General features: G+C 47.0%; 1 protein-coding gene across 2 annotated transcripts in view; it reads left to right on the top strand.

The window, feature by feature from the left end:
• Positions 1-18,298, top strand: part of TRAPPC9 (trafficking protein particle complex subunit 9) — a 434,372-nt gene that overhangs the window by 201,616 nt on the left and 214,458 nt on the right. For both annotated transcript variants that reach the window (XM_083144897.1, XM_083144898.1), the window contains exon 20: positions 1,851-2,004. In XM_083144897.1, coding sequence (XP_083001023.1) covers positions 1,851-2,004 — 154 coding nt within the window. The remainder of the gene's footprint in view (positions 1-1,850; positions 2,005-18,298) is intronic.

The following is an 18,298-nucleotide window of genomic DNA, read 5'->3' as shown; positions in this document are numbered from 1 at the left end:
AGAAGTCTTGGACACAGGAGTGGGAGGAGGTGATTAGGTGAGAGGTCAGTCGGCGGCGGAGCGGAGGACCGGAAGGAGTGTGGATAGAGATCAGTGAAGAGAGGTAAGGAGCGGTGGAGGAGGAGAGAGCCTTGTAGGTGGTGCTGATGAGTTTAAAGAGAACTCGGAAAGGAATGGGGAGCCAGTGAAGAGATAGACAGAGGGGGGAGGCGGAGGTAGAGCGGCGGGAGAGGAAGATGAGCCTAGCAGCAGTGTTAAGAATGGATTGGAGAGGGGCGAGGCAGGTGAGAGGTAGCCCGGAGAGAAGGATGTTGCAGTAGTCAAGGCGGGAGATGACAAGAGAGAATTTTGGTCGCGTCAGTGGAGAGGAATGGTCTGATGCGCGAGATGTTGTGGAGGTGAAAGTGGCAAGACTGTGAGAGAGCACGAATGTGGGGGGTGAAAGAGAGGAAGGAGTCAAAGATGGGTGCATGCACCCAGCACATGCGCAAAGCGGAAACATCGGCAGCACGCGAACGGACCTGAATGAAGTCCAATATGTCATGTCTCTGGGAGTTTATAGACTGTAACCCCTTCACCGTATACAATGCTTTCATTGCCATAAATAAAGCTGTTGTGTTGCGTCGGGCGAGAAGGAAAGCTTACAGTACAGCGGGAACACTCCGGGGATTGTGTGTAAATGAAACAAATGTTTTAGCAGTTTTGTTATCTACAACAGTACGTTCTCCGTTCTCGCTGAAGTCAGTCCAAAAGCAAACAGCAGTTTATGAGTTTAATTAGCTTTTAATTGCTCGTTAAACATCGCAAAGCCGTACAGTGTTACTTTAGTCCCGCCGCCCGCTATCCGCGCCTCGCCTGCTGTAATTGTCACACAATTACACCTTTATTATTTTTAATATAGTTAATTTAGTATTTAACGGTCCGCTAATTTCTATTAATTAATTTAAGAGTATTTCAGGCCGCTGTTCATGGGGGTTATTATGTAGCCTGCACAGCAACACATAGCACCGAGGTGGGTATGGGTTGAACCAATGGTCGACATGCATTGACTCAACCACAGAAGGACGACACATAAATTAGGCGGGGAAACTAGCGACCTTCATTAACGAGGACCTCCCTCGTTTGAACATGCAAGACGTGGGAGGGGGTCGTTAACGTTGCACAGGAGCGCGCATTGTTAATGATATGTAGTGTACATAATAGGGCTTTCTGAGCGATATTGTTCACAATGCAACCAATCAGATACTGTCTATTATATCTCTATAGAAACATACGACAGATGCTGCTTTGGGCAGCATTGCCCAGTTGCTATGGGCAACATTGCCCAGTTGCTATGGGCAACATCACCTCTTCATTTTTAGAGGGTTTAGTAAATTTATCCATTGGTATATAAATGGATAAATAATGGACTACAGAAAACGAGTATATTCAATTCCACGTGTGACTAAAACAGGACAATCACAAATGCTTGGTGATAAATCATACAATTCAAAAATAAAATAAAAACCGCACAAATTTCTTTCACCTCTTTTTGTTTAGTCCTTTAAGTTATAATCTGCGTCATTGTGCAGTGGTGGGCAGGGCCTGGTAATGCCAATCATATCCTGTGACTCCACCCCTGAACGTGTGCTACTGCAGACAGAGTGGTAATGGGGCAGTGTGGTGGTGCACATTGCTCATAATCTGTATTACAGATGTAATTCCGCTATCTGTACAATGATCTAAGATAAGATGTAATGCTCATTCCCTGTCTGATCCGCTGATACTACTCCCCGTGTGTCGTGTTGTAGGTGCAATCGTCATGTATGTTATTGTGGTGACCTGTGACCGTTCTGTACTTGTCTCCCCAGCATGGCCATACAAGTGGACAAATTCACCTTTGAGAGTGTCTCTGAGCCGACTATCGATAGTCTGCAGTTTGCCAACCAGAAGGAGATAGAAGAGGAGAGGCAGCAAGCCAAGGGGCTGGAGATCAACAACAAGCTGGACATCCACTGGAAGATCATATCCTTTCCTCTGTCATCCCCCATACATGTAGCACATAGCATCCCCGTCACAGCTGTCCAGCAGAGAATCAAAAAGCCAGCACATACTTGCTGGAAAGTGCAGAATATTAAGGTTTGTACATTAGCTGACGTTCATTTCCCATTAAGAGAAATTGCAGAAGTGCAATATCTAAACGTCTTCTGGGATATTGCCTATTATACCATAGCTGTCTGTATCTTATAGACATGGGACCAATGCACTTAAGTACTGTAGCTAGTCAGTGGTATCCTCTCGGAGGAGGCCAGTGGTGCCCTCTCGGAGGCGGCCAGTGGTGGTGCCGCCCTCTCGGAGGCGGCCAGTAGTGGTGCCGCCCTCTCGGAGGCGGCCAGTAGTGGTGCCGCCCTCTCGGAGGCGGCAAGTAGTGGTGCCGCTTGCTCGGAGGCGGCCAGTAGTGGTGCCCTCTTGGAGGTGGCCAGTGGTGGTGCCCTCTTGGAGGTGGCCAGTGGTGGTGCCCTCTTGGAGGTGGCCAGTGGTGGTGCCCTCTTGGAGGTGGCCAGTGGTGGTGCCCTCTTTGAGGCGGCCAGTGGGGGTGCCCTCTTCGAGGCGGCCAGTGGGGGTGCCCTCTTCGAGGCGGCCAGTGGGGGTGCCCTCTTCGAGGCGGCCAGTGGGGGTGCCCTCTTCGAGGCGGCCAGTGGGGGTGCCCTCTTGGAGGCGGCCAGTGGTGGTGCCCTCTTGGAGGCGGCCAGTGGTGGTGCCCTCTTGGAGGTGGCCAGTGGGGGTGCCCTCTTTGAGGCGGCCAGTGGGGGGTGCCCTCTTGGAGGTGGCCAGTGGTGGTGCCCTCTTGGAGGCGGCCAGTGGTGGTGCCCTCTTGGAGGCGGCCAGTGGTGGTGCCCTCTTGGAGGCGACCAGTGGTGGTGCCCTTTTGGAGGCAATCATAGTGCCCTTCCAGGTCTGATCAGTTGTGCCCTCTCGGAGGTGCCCAGTGGTGCAGATGGATTTCCAATGTTTTTATTTTTATTTAATTATTGTAATAAAAGAATTTTCAATGCAAAAAGAAAAAAATAATGTAATGGGAGTTCCACTGGCAGAGATGTATGCAATATCCTGCAGAATATTTTTGGGCGATCTTTCTGTCTGTCTGAGAATGAAGTTAACCCCCACACAGTTTTGGGGTGCATACGGTACTTATTTTACGTTCAAATCAGTTTTGTTACATCCCAGTATTGTGCCAGTTAAAGTGCTAGCTGTCAGCAATCTTTTTTTTTTTTGTAAATTGACACTAAAGGTGCGTACACAGGGTTCACTTCCGATATTTACTATTCCACCTGCTTGGTTTTTTCCTACTCCTTTTCGATTACCACTGTTTTCTATTCAATTTTCCATTCGATGTGCATTCGATTTGCTTTTAGATCAACACTGGCTTCAGGCAGGAGATGGACATCAAATCGAATGCTGCAACGAACACATTAGATTTTCAGTATCTACATTAGATTAGTACTACAGTATGTACATTAGATTTGCAGTATGTACATTAGATTTGCAGTATCTACATTAGATTTTCAGTATCTACATTAGATTTTCAGTATCTACATTAGATTTGCACTATCTACATTAGATTTGCACTATATACATTAGATTTGCAGTATCTACATTAGATTAGTACTACAGTATCTACATTAGATTTGCAGTATCTACATTAGATTTGCAGTATCTACATTAGATTTGCAGTATGTACATTAGATTTGCAGTATCTACATTAGATTTGCAGTATCTATATTAGATTTGCAGTATCTACATTAGATTTGCACTATCTACATTAGATTTGCACTATCTACATTAGATTTGCACTATCTACATTAGATTTGCACTATATACATTAGATTTGCACTATACATTAGATTTGCAGTATCTACATTAGATTTGCACTATACAGTCTCGTCTGACTATTTTTCTATCTGATTTACACTACACGGGAGCGCACATTGGGATTGAATCTGCATCGAATGTTGAAAAACCATTTGATTCCCATTCGATTTTCTATTCGGTTTTGCTTCTATAACCAAAATGATAGCAAAATAGTGGAAATCTCACCGTGTGTTCCCTCTATAAAAGAGGATTTTCAAGGCTTTGTCATCAGCGCCAAAGGTCCTATTACCCGCGAGATGCATCGTTTTACTGGCTTTGTACCGAGCTGTAACTGCCGAGTCTGAGCTATTTGTCGCCCGATGCCTGCTGTTAAAAACACCCATCTGCCGCATCAAGTGGGTTTTACACATCAGTCTCTGCGCGCGGCACCAGGAGAGCCAAGTGTTGAAAGGGCATCTTCTCTATCGAGTGCTTTATCCACATCGTAATCAATTTAGTGAGCTGTGCGAGGCCTCGCGGGAACGTCGGTCTGCGCTGTTCTAGTCCCCGGCGATGGCTCTGAGCGTTTCATCCTGTAAAAACAACATCCTTCCGTTTACAGGAAGATTGCAGACTGTTACTGTGCTATTCCCAGCGCAGGCAGAGGGGTCATTTCTGTGCAATAATGCCACATTCTCGCCGAGATACATTTCTGGAAGAGACTTTAGCAGTTTGATTAAACACTTTTGGTGTGAAAAAGTTTTGGAGAGTAAAACTTGGAACAATGACGTGAGGAGATCTCTGCCTGGATTCCCTGTGACAGTAAAATAACAGTATGATGTGACGACATTAATGCGTTTCTACTGTACCTCGATTTCCTGCAGCTGTGAGCACATGCATGGTCTCTGAGCAGTGACCGGTGCAGCCGTCACACAGCAGTATCAGCTGCGAGCACATGCATGGTCTCTGAGCAGTGACCGCTGCAGCCGTCACACTGCAGGATCAGCTGCGAGCACATGCATGGTCTCTGAGCAGTGACCGCTGCAGCCGTCACACAGCAGTATCAGCTGTGAGCACATGCATTGTCTCTGAGCAGTGACCGCTGCAGCCGTCACACAGCAGGATCAGCTGTGAGCACATGCATTGTCTCTGGGCAAGTGACCGGTGCAGCCGTCACACAGCAGGATCAGCTGTGAGCACATGCATTGTCTCTGAGCAGTGACCGCTGCAGCCGTCACACAGCAGGATCAGCTGTGAGCACATGCATTGTCTCTGAGCAGTGACCGGTGCAGCCGTCACACAGCAGTATCAGCTGCGAGCACATGCATGGTCTCTGAGCAGTGACCGCTGCAGCCGTCACACAGCAGAATCAGCTGTGAGCACATGCATTGTCTCTGAGCAGTGACCGGTGCAGCCGTCACACAGCAGGATCAGCTGTGAGCACATGCATGGTCTCTGAGCAGTGACCGGTGCAGCCGTCACACAGCAGGATCAGCTGCGAGCACATGCATTGTCTCTGAGCAGTGACCGGTGCAGCTGTCACACAGCAGTATCAGCTGCGAGCACATGCATGGTCTCTGAGCAGTGACCGCTGCAGCCGTCACACAGCAGGATCAGCTGTGAGCACATGCATTGTCTCTGAGCAGTGACCGGTGCAGCCGTCACACAGCAGGATCAGCTGTGAGCACATGCATTGTCTCTGAGCAGTGACCGCTGCAGCCGTCACACAGCAGTATCAGCTGTGAGCACATGCATTGTCTCTGAGCAGTGACCGCTGCAGCCGTCACACAGCAATATCAGCTGTGAGCACATGCATTGACTCTGAGCAGTGACCGGTGCAGCCGTCACACAGCAATATCAGCTGTGAGCACATGCATTGTCTCTGAGCAGTGACCGCTGCAGCCGTCACACAGCAGTATCAGCTGTGAGCACATGCATTTTCTCTGAGCAGTGACCGCTGCAGCCGTCACACTGCAGGATCACCTGTGAGCACATGCATGGTCTCTGAGCAGTGACCGGTGCAGCCGTCACACAGCAGTATCAGCTGTGAGCACATGCATTGTCTCTGAGCAGTGACCGGTGCAGCCGTCACACAGCAGGATCAGCTGTGAGCACATGCATTGTCTCTGAGCAGTGACCGGTGTAGCTGTCACACAGCAGTATTAGCTGCGAGCACATGCATGGTCTCTGAGCAGTGACCGCTGCAGCCGTCACACAGCAGGATCAGCTGTGAGCACATGCATTGTCTCTCATTAGTGACCGCTGCAGCAGGGTCAGCTGTGAGCACATGCATTGTCTCTCAGTAGTGACCGCTGCTTCCGTCACACAGTAGTACAAGGTAAAAGATTGACAACTCCACCCTGCTGCTGCTTGTCCGTCCAAAAATAGTTCAACTTTAAACTATAAAAAATGTATCAAAAATTACACAATCTAAGGATTTCCCGCAGCGCTGGACCTTTGGTTCAAGGAGGCCCTCCTGATTCTAAAGCGGGTCGCTTTAGAATCAGGATAATTAACCCCTTGAGTGCCAAGTGAATTTGTCAAAATAGGTCTCAATTTCCAAGTAAACATTTGTATCCATCATAATGACCTGTAATGTTACCTGATATAGGAAATATAATATTTTTTATTTGAATTTAAATAACAAATGTGAGCGACGCCGGCATTTTTTAGCGGATATTTTCACTCTCTCTCAGATTTTGGCACTCATAGAGTTAAGGTATAAAACGTGCGGAAGGCGCCTAAAGGTTGAGAGCCCTTTTAATGTTTTTGCATAGGGTTGCAAAAAAAGTTACAAAAAACGTCTTTGTACAGTATGAGTCCTTTAAAAGCTTTAAAATCACTGGTGTATGAAAAGCGTTCCAATGAAGATAAATGAGAATACAGGAGTGTGGAAGTGGAGGAATGGTTTGAACTTCCTCCAGAAAGCTGAGCTGTATCGGAGTGTAAGAAGTGCCCTTGTAGAACCATGCCGCTTATTAGTAACGAGAGTAATCTTATCAGGTGGAGTGCCATCGTATTCTAAGACGTGTTCACTAGGTTAGAAATGGCCGGACAGCCGTGGAAGACTGACAGTGCTAGAGGAGCCTTCTTCACCCGCTACATGGGGACTCGGGATGTCCTGGAAGTAAAGAGTCATGTTGGAAATCCCCATTTAAATCCAATAATGTCGTTCTCCCTGCACGGCCGTGCGTGGCAGAGATTATCTTAAAAGCAGAGTCGCTTTTATGTGTAAAACTAATTGGTTTAGAGTTTGGAAGTGGCGATCTGTAATGCAGAAAGCAAATGCCAGTTACAGACGCCAGCCACGCGGAAAATCATAGTCTGCCGTTGTTGTTTTATTCCCTGTGAATATCTGCAGACTGCTACCTTGTAGATAAGATTGGAGCATGAAACAGGGGAGCGTCCTCTGCAGCGTCTTCTGTTCCGCTGCGTTTTGCTGACCACGTACTAACTGTAAGGCCGGCATACGGAATACATTATTCCCGGGAACTGTTGTTGTAGATCCACGTTTCTTGCTAAGTTAAATTAAGAGATGTTTTATTAATAAGGTATTTATTGGGAAAGTTTATATCTCCTGTTTTATGGGATGGTGACTCGGGGCTCTTCTGTGTTGCCTGCTCTCATTTCCTACCTTCCTTGCCCTGTTACCATTGTACGAATCAGATTGTACTATGGGTTGGTCTTGCATTCACCATTGTACGAATCAGATTGCCTATGGGTTGGTCTTGCCCTGTCACCATTGTATGAATCAGATTGCCTATGGGTTGGTCTTGCCCTGTCACCATTGTAAGAATCAGATTGCCTATGGGTTGGTCTTGCCCTGTCACCATTGTAAGAATCAGATTGCCTTTGGGTTGGTCTTGCCCTGTCACCATTGTAAGAATCAGATTGCCTTTGGGTTGGTCTTGCCCTGTCACCATTGTACGAATCAGATTGCCTATGGGTTGGTCTTGCCCTGTCACCATTGTACGAATCAGATTGCCTATGGGTTGGTCTTGCCCTGTCACCATTGTACGAATCAGATTGCCTTTGGGTTGGTCTTGCCCTGTCACCGTTGTAAGAACCAGATTGCCTATGGTTCGGTCTTGCTTTGGCACGGCTCCTGGCAGCTAAAATAATGGTCCTAACTGTCCTATCGTTGTGTGTTTGTGTATATCCCCAGGCTAGACCCAGGATCCGATCCTAGAATTGCTGGTGGACTAACGCTAGTGCTGATCTGCGCTTTGTATAGTCAGTTATGTTTTGCATTGTTGCTGCAATGTTCCGTCATGTCCTATAACACTGAGCACAGGCAGAGACAACTGAGCCACAAAGGATTCTGGTTTGGTTCTGGCATGGAGCAAGGTCTCTCAGAAAGGTAGACATTTGCATTTAGATTGAAATTATCTAGCATTGGGGAAGCATGTGGGCTGGCGATCTACCAGCGGTGGGGTTAGGGCGGGTGAGGGGTTAATAGCATTCCTTCACAGCGAGGATTATTGTGTTTACGTGAGACTAAGTGACGGAGTGTGGGATATAGACAATAGCGACGCCAACGATTTCTGTAGGCTGCTCAATGTATAAATTGTGTCATTCACTCGCGACCTCTATGGGAGCTCACACACTCTCCCGGAGAGCTGAGCAAATGGGATTTTCTGTGCTCTATATCAAAAGAGGTTCCCCCAGAGAGGACATTGATTGCTGCCATCACTGGAAACTCATTAAAAACCCTCTGTAGAAGGACCTCGTTATCTTCTTTTCATACATCCGCTATAGAATGTACCGCATCTCTCAGCTTCCAGCCCGTGGGAACCATGAATGGAAAACCTGGTACTTGATTGAGTTGAGCCTCACAAAGGTGTGGGCAGAAGGAGTTTGGTTTCTGCCCTCCCAGGGGAACGCTACCCTGCTGCCGACCCCTGCCTTCCCCTTAGTGTGCGAACGTCTCGGCCTGCAACATCGGTCACTGGGCCGAATTCGGCCCATACCGATCTATACCGATCAGGTGGAATCCCATTCGGCCCACAGTTTTTAGGTCCACAGATGCAACTACCATATCCGGGGCTGGACTCTGAAAGGCATACAATTTCCGTTAACAGGCTAAAATCCACCCAGCATTGACTCATATGGGACCAAAATCGCCGTAGTCATGTGACAGAAGCAGGCCACGCCTTTCAAACAGGAGCGAAATCTCAGCAGTCATGTGACAGAAGCAGGCCACGCCTTTCATACGGGATCAAGATCACAGCAGTCATGTGACAGAAGCAGGCCACGCCTTTCATACGGGATCAAGATCACAGCAGTCATGTGACAGAGGCAGGCCACGCCTTTCATACTAGATCAAGATCACAGCAGTCATGTGACAGAAGCAGGCCATGCCTTTCAAACAGGAGCGAAATCTCAGCAGTCGTGTGACAGAAGCAGGCCACGCCTTTCATAGGGGAGCAAAATCTCAGCAGTCATGTGACAGAAGCAGGCCACGCCTTTCATACTAGATTAAGATCACAGCAGTCATGTTACAGAAGCAGGCCACGCCTTTCATACTAGATCAAGATCACAGCAGTCATGTGACAGAAGCAGGCCACGCCCAGTGACTTTCAAGCCTGGTTCTGTGTCTTAAGCACTGCCGATGTTGGTCACAATGGTGGTTTTTCTTGCGCATGTGTACAGATAGTGCCAATACTGTGACCAACGTTGGTTGTAAGGACTCCCCAAGTGGTACAGCGGCATATAGGTGCGCTCACAGCAGGGCTTTGTAGCAGCATTTGCATAAAGCCGTAGACTTATACAGTTATGTATGTAGCTGCAGAAATGATAAACAGGATCTGATTGGTTGCTATAGGCAACACCACCTTTTTTCATTTATGGAGGCGGAGGAGACCATTGTCTCCCATGCTTGCAAACTGCTGGATGTAGATGAGCGTTGTGCACCTATCCCTCCTCCCCAGCGCGGAGACTGAGCTGTGAGTGACAGCCCGGTGTGGTGAGCATCTGCACGGTACCATATGGTAGTCTGTGCTCCACACACAGTGTGCTGACAACAGAAGGTTACTCCTGGCTCTCCGTGCTGGGTCTGTTACATTCTGCTCAGGCTCCATTTGCAGCAATGACAAGTGTAACTTTTACCATGTTACACCCCCACCCCTCCTTTTATATATAATGCATATGATATAGAATAACACATCCATTGCAAACAGTGTAATGATAATTCATCATTCTTTCATGTTGTTGCAGCTGATACAGCCACACAGGTAACATCTCAGGCAGTAAATAGAGTTCAGCGCCCCTCCTGTACCCCATTCCTTTGTAACCAGAAGTGTCTGGGCCGAATCCAGGTGAAATCCGACTTGTGGTTCGCCCCCAATGTGAGGACTGCAGCTAGGCCTAGAGCGACCAGAGCTTATTGGAGAGGGTTTTGGTTCTTTTAGTTCATAAAAAGTAGTAGGTTTTTACAAGCGCTGGAGGGATGAGGGTGGGTGGGTACCGTAAGTAGAGTACAGAGGCAGGTATACTGATAGGAGCAGTAAAAGGAGTAGGTAGAATAAAGAAATTAAAAGTAAGCAAAAAGAAAAAATAATAATAATAAAAATAAAATAAAAATAAATATAAATATAAATAAAAATAAATATAAAAATAAATATAAATCAAAATGAAAATGAAAATAAATATAAATACAAATAAAAATAAAACAAAAATAAGAATAAAAATAAAAAAATAAAAAAATAATAAAATAAAATAAAATAAAAATAAAAACAATAAACGCGACCAACTAAATGTTTACACTCCTTCTTGGAGTTTGTAGAAGCAGTCCAGTAGTAGGAGAGAGTAGGAGAGCGTTAGGCTGGCTTACCCTGCACTAATTATGTACTGCCGCAAGACGCAGGCTAAGTACCGTTCTGCCGGAGTTCCGGAGTTTCTTTTATAAGTGACGTCACCTGCCGGCTTTTACCTTGCGCTTGTAGCGGCACTGGCGGGCGGCTTGCTCTATGTCTCTGTCTCCGTCTGGGGGGCTTCCTGGTTCAACCAACGCGTTTCACACAACAGTGCTTTGTCACACTGTTGTGTGAAACGCGTTGGATGAACCAGGAAGCCCCCCAGACGGAGACAGAGACATAGAGCAAGCCGCCCGCCAGTGCCGCTACAAGCGCAAGGTAAAAGCCGGCAGGTGACGTCACTTATAAAAGAAACTCCGGAACTCCGGCAGAACGGTACTTAGCCTGCGTCTTGCGGCAGTACATAATTAGTGCAGGGTAAGCCAGCCTAACGCTCTCCTACTCTCTCCTACTACTGGACTGCTTCTACAAACTCCAAGAAGGAGTGTAAACATTTAGTTGGTCGCGTTTATTGTTTTTATTTTTATTTTATTTTATTATTTTTTTATTTTTATTCTTATTTTTATTTTTGTTTTATTTTTATTTGTATTTATATTTATTTTCATTTTGATTTTGATTTATTTTTATATTTATTTATATTTATTTTTATTTTTATTTTATTTTTATTATTATTATTTTTTCTTTTTGCTTACTTTTAATATCTTTATTCTACCTACTCCTTTTACTGCTCCTATCAGTATACCTGCCTCTGTACTCTACTTACGGTACCCACCCACCCTCATCCCTCCAGCGCTTGTAAAAACCTACTACTTTTTACCGTCCTTATACATCAAGCTGCTCCATACCCTGTAGCGCAATCCTCTTAAAAGGAATTTATTCCTTTTTTCCACATCTTTTAGTTCATAACCCGACTCGGATATCTGGAGAACCTTCCGCAGGGTCCACGCCATTTGCTGTGTCAGGGGTGGAAGCGCATAACGAGCGGCTGTGACGGAAAGTATCTAGTTCCCGTAGGAATGGAACGTTTGGGATTGGTGTGCAAAGTGTCTGGTGCATAAAACATGTATACGGTCCTTCAGATGTCATAGTGGGTGAGATGTACTAAGCCGTGAAAAGTGATCTAGTGGAGAGTGATAAATAACCTGCCAATAAGTTCCTAAGTGCCACATTACAGGTTGGGTTTTATTAAAAGGACAGGAGTTGATTGGATGGTTATTTATTACATCTGGTCCTGTGTAAATTTAGCATAACGGCTTTACTAGGTTACTACTGTAATGTGTCAAAATAAATGTACTAAAACAAAAGTAAATTACTGTATAAAATGCTATGAACTCATAATACTATTAACTGCTAACAGTGGGGTAGATGTTTGAAGTGGTGATATGGGAGAAGTGATAAAGTGCCTGGTACTTTATCACTGGCCAATCCGCTCCTGACTGTTTAAACCCAGCCTGTAACTTAATAGTCAGGAGCTGATTGGGCAGTGATAAAGTACCAGGCACTTTATCACTTCTTCTCCCTTATCACTGCTTCTTACATCTTTATAGTAAGGCTATTGGGACGGGTCTGCATTTAATGCAGTTCCATCAGATTTTACTTCCATTGGGGGTGACTCAGGCCCACTCACTGTGAGTAGAATTCGCTCTCCTGTCCGATGGTTGTAGTTTGTACATGCACGCATGTGCTAACCCCAGGAGCTAACGGCTTCAGCTAATTTCACAGTCGCAGTCCTATTCTCTCAATGGTGGGCAGGCATAGTGCAGAAGCAGGGGAGTGGTCAGCATTTTATAGACGTGCCGGTAAAAAACACTGTTGGTTTTACTGTGACCAGGACATTAGCCGGCTGTAGCTATACTACTGAAGGATCTGCTGTGACCTGGACATTGGCCGGCTGTAGCTATACTACTGTAGGATCTGCTGTGACCTGGATATTGGCTGGCTGTAGCTATACTACTGTAGGTCCTGCTGTGACCTGGACATTGGCCAGCTGTAGCTATACTACTGTAGGATCTGCTGTGACCTGGACATTGGCCGGCTGTAGCTATACTACTGTAGGTCCTGCTGTGACCTGGACATTGGCCGGCTGTAGCTATACTACTGTAGGTCCTGCTGTGACCTGGACATTGGCCAGCTGTAGCTATACTACTGTACGTCCTGCTGTGACCTGGACATTGGCCGGCTGTAGCTATACTACTGTAGGATCTGCTGTCACCTGGACATTGTCCGGCTGTAGCTATACTACTTTAGGATCTGCTGTGACCTAAACATTGGCTGGCTGTAGCTATACTACTGTAGGTCCTGCTGTGACCTGGGCATTGGCCGGCTGTAGCTATACTACTGTAGGTCCTGCTGTAACCTGGACATTGGGCGGCTGTAGCTATACTACTGTAGGATCTGCTGTCACCTGGACATTGGCCGGCTGTAGCTATATTACTGTAGGTCCTGCTGTGACCTGGACATTGGCTGGCTGTAGCTATACTACTGTAGGATCTGCTGTGACCTGGACATTGGCCAGCTGTAGCTATACTACTGTACGTCCTGCTGTGACCTGGACATTGGCCGGCTGTAGCTATACTACTGTAGGATCTGCTGTCACCTGGACATTGGCCGGCTGTAGCTATACTACTGTAGGATCTGCTGTGACCTGGACATTGGCCGGCTATAGCTATACTACTGTAGGATCTGCTGTGACCAGGACATTGGCCGGCTGTAGCTATACTACTGTAGGATCTGCTGTGACCTGGACATTGGGCGGCTGTAGCTATACTACTGTAGGATCTGCTGTGACCAGGACATTGGCCGGCTGTAGCTATACTACTGTAGGATCTGCTGTGACCTGGACATTGGCCGGCTGTAGCTATATTACTGTAGGATCTGCTGTGACCTGGACATTGGCCGGCTGTAGCTATACTACTGTAGGTCCTGCTGTGACCAGGACATTGGCCGGCTGTAGCTATATTACTGTAGGATCTGCTGTGACCAGGACATTGGCCGGCTGTAGCTATACTACTGTAGGTCCTGCTGTGACCAGGACATTGGCCGGCTGTAGCTATACTACTGTAGGTCCTGCTGTGACCTGGACATTGGCCGGCTGTAGCTATACTACTGTAGGATCTGCTGTAACCTGGACATTGGCCGGCTGTAGCTACATTGCTGTTGGTTCTGCTGTGACCTGGACATTGGCCGGCTGTAGCTATATTACTGTAGGATCTGCTGTGACCTGGACATTGGCCGGCTGTAGCTATATTACTGTAGGATCTGCTGTGACCAGGACATTGGCCGGCTGTAGCTATATTACTGTAGGATCTGCTGTGACCTGGACATTGGCCGGCTGTAGCTATACTACTGTAGGATCTGCTGTGACCTGGTCATTGGCCGGCTGTAGCTATACTACTGTAGGTCCTGCTGTGACCTGGGCATTGGCCGGCTGTAGCTATACTACTGTAGGTCCTGCTGTGACCTGGACATTGGCCGGCTGTAGCTATATTACTGTAGGATCTGCTGTGACCAGGACATTGGCCGGCTGTAGCTATACTACTGTAGGATCTGCTGTGACCTGGTCATTGGCCGGCTGTAGCTATACTACTGTAGGTCCTGCTGTGACCAGGACATTGGCCGGCTGTAGCTATATTACTGTAGGATCTGCTGTGACCTGGACATTGGCCGGCTGTAGCTATACTACTGTAGGATCTGCTGTGACCTGGACATTGGCCGGCTGTAGCTATATTACTGTAGGATCTGCTGTGACCAGGACATTGGCCGGCTGTAGCTATACTACTGTAGGATCTGCTGTGACCTGGACATTGTCCGGCTGTAGCTATATTACTGTAGGATCTGCTGTGACCTGGACATTGTCCGGCTGTAGCTATATTACTGTAGGTCCTGGTGTGACCTGGACATTGGCCGGCTGTAGCTATACTACTGTAGGATCTGCTGTGACCTGGACATTGGCCGGCTGTAGCTATACTACTGTAGGATCTGCTGTGACCTGGACATTGTCCGGCTGTAGCTATATTACTGTAGGATCTGCTGTGACCTGGACATTGTCCGGCTGTAGCTATATTACTGTAGGTCCTGGTGTGACCTGGACATTGGCCGGCTGTAGCTATACTACTGTAGGTCCTGCTGTGACCTGGACATTGGCCGGCTGTAGCTATATTACTGTAGGATCTGCTGTGACCTGGACATTGTCCGGCTGTAGCTATATTACTGTAGGTCCTGGTGTGACCTGGACATTGGCCGGCTGTAGCTATACTACTGTAGGATCTGCTGTGACCTGGACATTGTCCGGCTGTAGCTATATTACTGTAGGATCTGCTGTGACCTGGACATTGTCCGGCTGTAGCTATATTACTGTAGGTCCTGGTGTGACCTGGACATTGGCCGGCTGTAGCTATACTACTGTAGGTCCTGCTGTGACCTGGACATTGGCCGGCTGTAGCTATATTACTGTAGGATCTGCTGTGACCTGGACATTGGCCGGCTGTAGCTATATTACTGTAGGTCCTGCTGTGATCTGGACATTGGCCGGCTGTAGCTATACTACTGTAGGATCTGCTGTGACCAGGACATTGGCCGGCTGTAGCTATACTACTGTAGGTCCTGCTGTGACCTGGACATTGGCCGGCTGTAGCTATACTACTGTAGGTCCTGCTGTGACCAGGACATTGGCCGGCTGTAGCTATACTACTGTAGGTCCTGCTGTGACCTGGACATTGGCCGGCTGTAGCTATACTACTGTAGGTCCTGCTGTGACCTGGACATTGGCCGGCTGTAGCTATACTACTGTAGGATCTGCTGTGACCTGGACATTGTCCGGCTGTAGCTATATTACTGTAGGTCCTGCTGTGACCTGGACATTGTCCGGCTGTAGCTATATTACTGTAGGATCTGCTGTGACCTGGACATTGTCCGGCTGTAGCTATACTACTGTAGGATCTGCTGTGACCTGGACATTGTCCGGCTGTAGCTATACTACTGTAGGATCTGCTGTGACCAGGACATTGGCCGGCTGTAGCTATACTACTGTAGGATGTGCTGTGACCTGGACATTGGCCGGCTGTAGCTATACTACTGTAGGATCTGCTGTGACCAGGACATTGGCCGGCTGTAGCTATACTACTGTAGGTCCTGCTGTGACCAGGACATTGGCCGGCTGTAGCTACAGTATATTACTGTAGGTCCTGCTGTGACTAGGGCATTGGCCGGCTGTAGCTTTACTGCTGTAGTTACTGCCGTGACCTGGACATTGGCCGGCTGTAGCTATTTTGCTGTCTTCTGCACAATCTGATTGCATTAATAATGCATTGACCTCATGTTAGCCGTCTGGCTGCATTGTTACTGTCGGTTATTTTTATACAAGACAGAGGAACTCGTGGCGCCAAAGCACTTACATGGTCTATATTTAGCTGCAGTGATGGAAGTGACTTCATTTAGGTGACAGAAGTTAGCACTGCGTGCAGCTATTTGCGGACGTCCAGCCGCTCCGCCGCACACTTCACGCGATGGGAAGGAAAGTACAATTTTCTGTATTAGTGGTGTTGCAGACTTCTAATCCTTATGTGCCGTTCCCACTAACATATCCCTACAGCTCTGCTTCTGTTGTAACTGATTTAGTAGACATTAATTGGCTGCTGACTGATTGATCATTCATTAAGTCGACCTCTGTGTAGAAATAACCGATTTGTATTTTCAGTGCCGTGATCCTTGTTCATAATTCATTGGTTTAATAAAATGTTAATGGCACGAAATGAAAATGCAGGTCCCCTGAGCGTGGTGCTGCTACCAGCCTGGACGCACCGAACACGTGATTGCAGGATTGCTGTTTATGATCTGGTGGTCTCTGCAGGTGCCTCACACACCGATAACCTCTTCCCTATAGCGAAGTGTCTACCTTACATCAGACTTTACATGGTCCCCTATACGATGTGCAAGTTTATATTGAGAATAGAGTTTTAAAACCAGCAAATGTGGTTTATGTTATTGCAGGTACAGATGTTTCCTTACCAATCTATCCTGAAGTCATGGCAGGTAGCCCTGTCTGGTGGGCTACGAACAATGTGGTGACTACGCCGCTGCATGCGCCCATCTCTTGGTAGTCGTGGCTGAATTTGCTTCTTTATTGGCACTGCAATAATATCACAAAGTCTGTGTGCCCTGTATAATGCTAGTGGATGAGTGTAACGTGTGCTCTACCTGTGTGGCAAGGACGCTATTCCGAGAAATCGGCAAGAGGCTCGGAACAATATGAATAAAGGGGGTGGTTCTATACCATTCGGAACAGGGCGAATTTTGCCCCGCAGCGATGGCAGGAGATGTGCGCGTGTGCAAGCGTATATTGGCGCATGTGCAGAACTTGGCAACAAATGGCTTTGGCGAGTTACACATTTACCAGGCCGTTCGCTGGAGGGAGGGAAAGATGGGGGCTCGTCCGTGGGAACACCCAATATTTTACAGGTGTCCCCCTGAAACACTGGGCCGATGGGCTGATGCCTCATCTTCGGCGCTTTGCGAGGGAAAGATATGAACACGAACACATCCCCTTGCATGGTATCGAGGTGATTCGGCGGCGGTGGGGGTGCATACATTCGGCGGGGAGGATTTTCAGCACTCAGTAAGCAGCAATCTTTACTGCAAAGGAGCCAACATGAATTAGGCCCAAAGTGCGCTATGTAACATTGTGCAAAACTACGGTATTGCGGGAAAAGTGTGAGGCTGCGATGCGTAAGTCCGAAACTAACTATCCGTGGCGCAATATAATCCATATAATACAGAATTGCTACATAAATAAGGACTCTGTAGCGAATGTCCCCCTTGCCCCAACTTCTGACCGCCGCTGCGAGAAACAGATGTAAGTCTTATTCCACAACTACCAAACTGCTCTATATGCAGATTTACAGTATTTTATTTCTTATTAGCTGGCACAGAGCGCAGGACGTAAAACAGCTGGGTAGGCAGAGTCTGAGCACAATTATGCACGTTTGGAAAATTGAACTAATAAAAGATGCTGGGAGAAATCAGTGCAATTATAATTATCATATTTGAAGTGGTTTTATTTTTAGCACGAATTGTGTTTGCTATGTAAATTGACATCAATTTAAAAGCTCTCATTGTAATCTTCACCTGGTAAGATTACAGGATTGTGCAGAAGGTGGCAGATTTTCTTTCTTTTCATTTTAATAGGCTCGAGCGCTTAAACTGACGTTAGAGAGATAAGTTCTAGTGTTTGTGATGTACGGGTACGTTACTGATGTTGTACAGAGATCTTTGCATGTGCTATTTCCTAGCTGTTAAGGGGGCTGCACGCGAAGCGATTTAGGGGCATTTGCTGAGTGATCTTGCTGAGTGTTCTGAGTGACCTAGAATCGCTCAGAACTCTTCAGCATCTGTGTAGGCCCATCAAAATGTCCGCTAAAAATGCTGCCGTCGCTCACGGCGACTGTTCTTTTAGTATAAATAAATACAAAAAAACAGCCAAGTGAATTCATTGAAGATTAGTTAAATATTGCACCCAAAAGAAAAACAGTCGCTGTGAGCAGCGATGGCATGTTTTTACAGATATTTTGAGGATCTCTCACAGCATCGTCGGCACTGAAAGGGTTAATAAAAAGGTTTGCTTGCCAATTTTCACACCTATTTTGACAAATTTCCTT

This window comes from Crinia signifera, chromosome 5 (assembly GCF_055691185.1).
Source record: "Crinia signifera chromosome 5, ASM5569118v1, whole genome shotgun sequence".
Classification (NCBI taxonomy): Eukaryota; Metazoa; Chordata; class Amphibia; order Anura; family Myobatrachidae; genus Crinia; species Crinia signifera.
The sequence above is the reverse complement of the archived record's forward strand: the minus strand, read 5'-3'. Positions and strand labels throughout refer to the sequence as shown.